Below are 8,274 nucleotides of genomic sequence, written 5' to 3' on the forward strand. Positions count from 1 at the left end.
ATTAACAGTGTTTTAAACTATTTAAATTTAACTAATTGTACCTTAGTCACTTGAACGAATTCTATTGCACATATTCGTACATTGATTGTTAACATTGTCAACATTCACTTAACTAAACTTATTATAAAATTGTTTATATAAAATATTTGTAAATGGAATGGAATTATATGTAACCTTGTAAGCTACGTGATTGAGACTGGTGATGTCGTGGCACTTGATAGCCGGGCTCTTGCATTTCCATTTGCATAACTAAATTTTTCTGTTCCCCACGCAAGTCATAAGCTTGCTTTGCTTCGCGATGTAGTATTAATGCAGCAATACCAAGCAGGAAGAATGTCACCACAGCTAAGGCATAGGACCAGCCAAGCACATTGAATTTGGGATACATCAACCAATCTCGACGATATGCGCATCCACCGAATATGGCAACCGCAAAGAACATGAAAAGCGCTAAAAAAATGATAAGGAAATTAGTTCATTTTAAATAAAGCACATAAAAATAAAATTTTTAAATAATTTTGATATATGTGCAAAACAAAAATCAAATTAAACACAACAAACTACAATAATAAATATGTTTCTCAGATTTAAATCAAATTTACTATAACAATTATATATTAATAAGACTCAATTTTACTTACAGGAGACAACAGTGCATAGGTAAGAAACTCGAATCAAAATCCATTCATATTGCAAGACACCTTTCAGTGGTAATCTTATAATCACCAGCGACAAAATAGAAAGACTGGTAATGGTCAAAATAAATGCCATTGTGACAAAAGCCTGCACGGACATAAGCCAACCAGGCAATAACCACTCCCTAATCACATAATATTCCTGTAATTTAAATAATGTTTAATAGGGATGTTAACTTTCACATTTACACTTACATGACTGAATATATTATGGCAACCAGTAAATTTACGTGGAAATTGATACCCTGGATACACATAATCGTGAAAACAATATTGCCAAATGCCCATGTTCTTAAAATTGCTGCGTGACTCTTCATATGACTCAATCCAATATGGTGAGCAGAAAGACATCATCAGGAAAAAGAAACCAATAAAGGCAGTTATGGAGCCCACAACCACGCCAGCTGTAGAATTGATTGAATTTAATCAATGAATATGTAAATAAACAATTATAAAAACAAAACTCTTCATTCTTTATTCGTCATTCACTCACTTGTGGCGCGTGGATAATCCCCTTTTTCCACGCTATCTGTTGCATCCGTGGAACGTGGCTTGTCTATATCAGCTATTGCCATGGTTCTTAACAAAAATTATGTTAAAATGTAAAAAACTTATATATTAAGACTTATAATAAATACACTTCACACTTAACACAAACAGAATAATTTCTCCAACACAAAATATACAACACCACCCAGATTAAGGCGAAGTTACAATGGTCCGCATTAAAACAGAATTTATTAATATGAGCTATAAGTAGAGTTTAAGCAGCACCAACATTACAGTTTGAGTGGTATTAGATAATGAGAGCACAGCTGTACACTGGCTATAGTTTAGTAAAAGATATAACTTATTTTGTATTATTTATTACAGTTAATGGCATTTATTACGAATTAAAGTATGACAAATGTATTTCTATTGTTATTCTACTCGAATCATAATACAAGATGCATCACAATTAAGACGCAGGGTTATGCTCAAATTTTGCATTTAACGTAGTTAATAAGATAATTAAACATATTTAATTGGTTGGTGTATTGAATAATGTAGATTGTGTATAGAATATGAATTGGTTTTTGTATAAAATAAACAAGCAGGATTTTATACATTTCATTTACGCTTTGTTTATTATTAAAAATAGAAGTGCTCATTTGAAATCCTACATCGAAGAGTAGAGTTTGTTGTATTTATTAGCAATAATTCAATAGGGGTATTCACTCTCTCTTGCAAACTCATTGCAAGGTGCACGAAATGCACAGATTGTACGAGAATGCAAATAACAACAACAAAATACACGCACAAAATTTCGTGCAATTGCGTGCAATCTTCCAATACTAAAACCTATGTATATTTGCTTGCAACAAACCAGAAATGGCGGAAATCAGCTGTTTTGTCATTTGTTGCTTCTCATTTTTAAATTTGAATTGACTGTTAGTAAAATTTCGAGATATGTTAATCTATGGCTATGCTATATACATGCGTTTCGTTCAATAATTTAAATCGATGTGACCATTAATTAAGTTTTCACAAATATAATATTATATACATATACATTTGTGAATTAATTTATCTATTTATCAATTTCAGCAAAACTTACGAAAATTTGTTCACATTTTGAACTATTGAATGAAGTGTTTGGACGCATGTCTAATTTTGTACGGAAACATTGCCATAGCCACCAACTAGTTCTGCGCTAGGCAACGAAGTTTTTTTTATTGAATCGTCTGCAGACAACACATCATCCAGCTCTGCACCGAAAGTCGTGCGTTCTGCTGTGCAAAGCCCCACTACCCCCCTCGATAAAAAAATATAACAAATAACAATAATAAATTAAGAATTAGTTATATTTTTATTATACTAATTATTTTTATATTATATTATTATTACATATATCTCTAACAACAAATAATGTAGCGACTTTACGAATAGCCGCATTTTCGCCTGATGAACCCAAACGATATAAAACAATAGCAATCCTTAATAGTTTATTAGTGAGACTATTAAGGAAAATACGTTCCAATTTACTCTAAGCATCTGACAAAAACGGCCTTCATCAAATTCTTGAAGAATGGTAGATCTCCATGGAATAGATTTTGGTACGGGTTGGTGATTTCTGTGATGGTTTACTAAAGTAAACAAAAGGTCTTCATTTAATTGCTCCATCACTTCCCAGTAATTTGCATCATCTAACAAATAGAAACTATATAGTAGTGAAAACTACATTAACAACATGTTAATACCTTCAATCAGAATATTAAAAGCACTATTTTCAATAAAAAAATCTATACATTTTTGTATTTCACTTGTTCGCGGCATTGTTATACTTTTATTTTCTTTGCTCAATTTGATACGGCTGCAAAAACAGCTGATTCATTTTGATGATGCAATTCTGCAACAGAGGTGTTCTCGCAGTCTTGCAGTTTTTGTATAGCATTCTTGCATTTCGTGCTCCTTGCAATGAGTTTACAAGAGAGAGTGAATACCCCTAATATCAAACGTTTTGCAAAACTTGTATTATTGTGAGATCATTGATTACAGCGCCATATCGATAAATAACGATTTATAACCTGGTTTCGAGGTATTTGTATGCTTATAGCATATTCTACCGAATAGTCAAATACACTATTTATCAATGCTTCAGCTACCGCTAGCAAAGCCTAAAATGTTTTGACATTTTATCTTGTAAAAATGTTTTAACAACAAATTAAACACTTTGACAAGCATAAGCCCACCAGTATCTTTAAAAATAATTATTATTTTTTATGATATGTATATGTAAGTAAAATATATTTATTTTATTCATTTGCATAACAATACAGTCTATATGAAACAATAAAACTATTATTAATTTATTATAAAAATACACAGAACAAACAAAATGGTTTAATTAATATTCATTTCCATTTATCTGATGATGTTCTAAATGTTTCATATATGCCAGAAAACAAGTCCAGATTAAACTACAGACACTAATAAACGGTACTCGATTGCGTTCGGGAATAAGAGTAAAATTTATCGTTGCAACAATGGGCCAAACACAGAGCGCAACCTGAAATAAATATATAATAGTGTTTAAATGATATTTATTATAATAAATGTTAAAGAATATAAGGAGTGTTATTGACTGATATTGTTTAATAGAAATTGAGAAACATATGTTTGTATCGTACAGTAAGTTTACATTACTAAACTGAATTCACAAATACAACTGTGCTATGTGAAACAAAAAATACAACTCTGCTATTTGCTTTAGGTGTGGAATTGTGCCGTTGCTTTATTTAAAGTTTGAATAATACTAAGTTGAGTTGAAATATTTCAATTTTAAAAGGTTCAAATGACGGGACACTACCTTATTGGTAGATACATCGATCGATTAAAAACTGCCGTCAACCACTAATTTATTATTTTGAGGCTAGTTGAGTCAGTGCACTTAAGCACTTTACTCTCTATTGACTGAGAGGTGTCCTCATAATCCCTCTCCACGGCTTGACTCGATTATTGTTTATCACTTCATCAGACTAAGCAGTAATTGAACTCAACGACTAATGTTATGTTTAAAAAGCGAATATCCACTCTAGTGTGTCTATTCATAAAATGTTGGCCCAATATCACTATTGTAGGCGTTAAAGACCTGGATTTATTAGTATAAGAGAGTGCAGTAGCACTACGGGTGATTGAGCAACTGTCGTTGTCTGCAGTATTCTCTATAATTGGTCTAGAATACCTGGGTATTACATTTATTTTAGTTATAACTTTATGTTGCCTTCATGTATGTGTTAATAGTTTCATGTTATCTGTTACAGAATCTCTATTTTATCAGAATGTATAGTTGCAATAAAGCACTAAACTTACTTTAAAAGTTGGTAAAAACTTTTTACTAACTTCTGCTGCTGCATCTCTTATAGTTTTCCTTTCCAGCAGGCTCATAATGAAATAAAAGCAAGTCATGGCAGCAGGGGTATAGGATATTTGCTCAACGGCAGCTTTACACACTCCTGCCATTATAGTAGATTCAGGCCACATAGCACTAGATACTGTCAAGAGAAAAAAACTAATAAAATCTTGAAATATATATAATAGTCAAAATATTTGCATACCTTTAATCCAACTATATAGAGTAGGTGCTACAAATAGGCCACCATATAAACTGAAACGCAAAACTCTCCACCAGTCATATTCACCTAGTGAGAATAGATATCAATATTTATTAAATAAAAGAATTAATTGTAGTTTATACTTTACCCCATCTTTTCCCTTCGATAGTCTGTTGTATTACGCTACTCGTTGGCCATATAAGACTGTAAGATATCATACCCCGCACCACGGGATATTTCCCCAACAATACTTTCATATTTTGTAATAGTTGAGACATTTTTTTAAGAAAAATTTTTATATTTGCATAAATACTAATATTGATAAAGAAATAGCTAACTCAGTAAATGCCTTGTAAAAAAGATATAACTCAATTGTGTTTTGCTAAACTTCGTATCTATATTATCAAAACAAAGACCTTGATTTTGAACTTTATCACCGAGTTGGGGTTTTCGTTGCTAAAGGAAAAAATTCATACATGTAAATTAGAACCCCCATCGTTACCAAATGCGTGTTGGGTATATAATTTTTGTAAGGTTAAATTTGATTGAATGCTGAACGGCTTATCAGATAGGCACCCCACAGTTATATGTATATGGTAAGTCGAGTTATAAAAGAGTTAGTAAGTTTCATTCATTATAACAGAATTGAAATTAAACTGCACTAGTTTACATGGCTACGGTTAATTATTTACTCTTCATGTTCGTTTTGGGTGTTTTTAGTGAGCATGGGAAGGTATTGGCACGTGATGGGAAGATAGTTAATGGCACTGATGCAAAGGATGGTGAATTTCCTTTTATGGTAAGAGTTAGTACTACAACATAAATAAATACAAATGCTTCTGTAGGAATTTTGGAGCTTTAACTTTAAAAATGATTAGAGGTTCTGTCATTGGACTTATAATTATGAAATTAAAAAATAGGTTTCTCTACGACGCGGTGTGCGTCATTCTTGTGGTGCCACATTACTTAATCCAAAATGGGTGCTAACAGCAGCCCATTGTGTTGCGCGTGCAAAACCAGAAAAACTCAATATACAATACGGAAATATCAAACTAAATCAGAATAGCACTAAAATAGGCAATGTATCCAAAATTTATGTGCACGAGGGCTATCTACCTAGCAATAACTATATAAACGATATAGCATTATTAAAACTTAAGGAGCCGTTAAAATTTAATAAGAAAGTTAACAGTGTCCGTTTGCCGGAAATAAAACAAATTACGCCCGGTAATAAAAGTGCCACTTTAATAGGCTGGGGTCTTAATGCGGTAAAGTAAAAAATATCAAGTTTGGTGTATTTATTAAGATGTCTATGTTTTTAGACTGGTGGTGTAATACAAAATAGATTGCAAAAAGTGGAACTACAAACATTTACTGATGATGAGTGCAGTCGTCGCCATGAAGTACAACTGCATACGACTACACTCTGTGCTGGTGTACCTAATGGTGGAAAAGGACAATGTAGTGGAGATTCTGGTGGACCGTTATTGATTAATGGAATACAAGTGGGCATCGTATCCTGGAGCCGTAAACCGTGCACTATTGCGCCATATCCAGGTGTATTTACTGAGGTTTCAGCCTATGTCGACTGGATACTAAATATTGTGCAGAGAAGAGGAGATGATGTTGACGATAGCGATGAAGAGAATGATTCTTTAGAATTAATAATAGGCAATTTAATTGTTGTGAAGAAGAGAAATCCAATCTTTACTTAATTCAAATAAAACAAAAAAAAAATGTTGTGGTTTTGCAAAAAATTATGCAAGTGTATTGATTTTTATATTATATAAAATATTCAGAGTTCCACAATAAATATCGAATTAGAGCTATAATTTCTTACTGACCTTTGCTTATCATTTCATTTTTCGTTTTACTTGGTTGCTATATATAACTGAGGTCTGACTTTATATAAAGGATAGTTTATTTCTCGTTTCATCCTATCTTTTTCCTAAGGTGTCTGAAGCATTTTAATGGATGTCTATTTAATTTTTTTGTTAAAAAAAACTATTAATAAATTAACACTTAATATTAAGAATTTAACTTTTCGGAATAAGTTTATCTAAGCAATGAGCATCTGAACTAATATGAAATGGGTTTTATAATAGGTTTTTATAATCACATTTCCTTGTAGTTGCTTTAAAGAACAATTTTTCTTCAACTATCTTGATAATATGAATAATTATTTTTATATTTAAATAACATATTAAAATATTTAAAGAAAGAAACCGATTTCTTTTCATTTTTCCAGGTGTCACTTCGAAAAATTAGAGATGATTCTCACTTTTGTGCAGGTACCATATTAAGCCCAAAATGGATCTTAACTGCAGCGCACTGTTTTACATTCGTGAAGCAACCATTGGATGTGTTAGTTCATTATGGTAGCCATCAGTTGCATTCTCATAACCCAAAATACGCAATAGTAAACCAGATATTAGTACATGAAGGCTACAGCCCTACATTAGCTATACACGATATTGCATTACTGGAGTTATCAACAATTCTGGAATTCAATGAATCCGTGAAAGCAGTAATATTGCCAACAATGTATCAAAATTTTGAGGAAACTACCAATGTAGAGTTGATCGGCTGGGGTCTAAATGAGGTGTGTGTGATTTTGCATTGTCATATGCTATCATATGACATAATACAATACAAATATTTATTTGAAAATTAATTTAACTATTTGTATAGAAAATATTTTATTTTTCCAGACATTCGGTACACTGCAAAGTATATTGCAAAAAGTTGAACTGGAGTTGGTAACATTAGCAAATTGTCGTCGGGAATTAAACGCATTCTTACAGGAATCACATCTTTGTGCTGCTGATGTTGGTCAAAAGAAAGGACAGTGTAGCGGTGATTCAGGTGGACCCTTACTGTATAACCACAATATACAAATAGGTGTAGTTTCATGGAGTCTTAAACCTTGTGCCAAGAAACCAGGAGTATTCACAAGTGTTAAACATTATTTATCATGGATTTATGAGACAATTAATAGAACTATTACATACAAAGTATAACATTTTTTAATTTGTACCATTATAATACAATAAATGCATTTAATAATATATGTATATATATATAATGTCAAACTTTTAAGCTAACTTTTAACTAAGAAATAACAACACAACAAATATTCAAATTCTGAAACGTTTCATTTGTACTAAGCAATTGTTTTGCTTCCAGCTAAATTATCAGCAGATTCGGTGACTTTATGGAATAATCAACTCTCGCTATGCGGTGCATTCATTGTCTTTCTATTCATATATGCTAGAAATATTGTCCACATAACACTACAAATGCTTACGAATACAAGACGGTTGTGTTCGGGTATCACTGAGAAGTTGATAGTTTGTATTATAGGCCAAAAGCACACGCCCACCTGCAAAAGAGATTACTACTTAGAAGAACAAATGGTGTTGTTAGGAAATAGTTTTCTATACATAATAAGTGGGCCAGAACTTTTTCCTAGTCTCTTCAACTGC

The 8,274-nt window shown here is 31.9% G+C and overlaps 4 protein-coding genes across 5 annotated transcripts; 2 read left to right on the forward strand and 2 right to left on the reverse strand.

Moving 5' to 3' along the window:
• Window positions 1–14: 14 nt before the first annotated feature.
• Window positions 15–1,399, reverse strand: LOC119675445. Its single transcript, XM_038086645.1, has 4 exons — window positions 1,189–1,399; window positions 891–1,099; window positions 642–837; window positions 15–450 (listed from the first exon to the last, which is right to left on the reverse strand). Exons 1-4 carry the CDS (start codon window positions 1,268–1,270, stop codon window positions 164–166), a joined length of 774 nt encoding a protein of 257 aa, XP_037942573.1. The 5' UTR covers window positions 1,271–1,399; the 3' UTR covers window positions 15–163.
• Window positions 1,400–3,566: 2,167 nt separating this feature from the next.
• Window positions 3,567–5,804, reverse strand: LOC119675449 (protein sym1-like). 2 transcript variants are annotated; one of them, XM_038086655.1, is made up of 4 exons: window positions 4,938–5,804; window positions 4,793–4,876; window positions 4,578–4,729; window positions 3,567–3,744 (listed from the first exon to the last, which is right to left on the reverse strand). In XM_038086655.1, the coding sequence occupies exons 1-4, from the start codon at window positions 5,065–5,067 to the stop codon at window positions 3,583–3,585; spliced, it is 528 nt and encodes a 175-aa protein (XP_037942583.1). In that variant the 5' UTR covers window positions 5,068–5,804; the 3' UTR covers window positions 3,567–3,582. The 2 variants fall into 2 exon arrangements, with proteins under 2 accessions (XP_037942583.1, XP_037942579.1); XM_038086651.1 differs by having other exon boundaries at window positions 4,548–4,729.
• On the forward strand, window positions 5,460–6,768 carry LOC119667193 (chymotrypsin-2-like). The gene is made up of 3 exons (XM_038076482.1): window positions 5,460–5,588; window positions 5,710–6,057; window positions 6,112–6,768. Exons 1-3 carry the CDS (start codon window positions 5,460–5,462, stop codon window positions 6,502–6,504), a joined length of 870 nt encoding a protein of 289 aa, XP_037932410.1. The 3' UTR covers window positions 6,505–6,768.
• A 563-nt stretch (window positions 6,769–7,331) lies between these two features.
• On the forward strand, window positions 7,332–8,170 carry LOC119667194 (kallikrein-7-like). The gene is made up of 2 exons (XM_038076483.1): window positions 7,332–7,391; window positions 7,435–8,170. Exons 1-2 carry the CDS (start codon window positions 7,332–7,334, stop codon window positions 7,807–7,809), a joined length of 435 nt encoding a protein of 144 aa, XP_037932411.1. The 3' UTR covers window positions 7,810–8,170.
• The last annotated feature ends 104 nt before the right edge of the window (window positions 8,171–8,274 follow it).

This window comes from Teleopsis dalmanni, chromosome 1, assembly GCF_002237135.1.
Source record: "Teleopsis dalmanni isolate 2A chromosome 1, ASM223713v2, whole genome shotgun sequence".
Classification (NCBI taxonomy): Eukaryota; Metazoa; Arthropoda; class Insecta; order Diptera; family Diopsidae; genus Teleopsis; species Teleopsis dalmanni.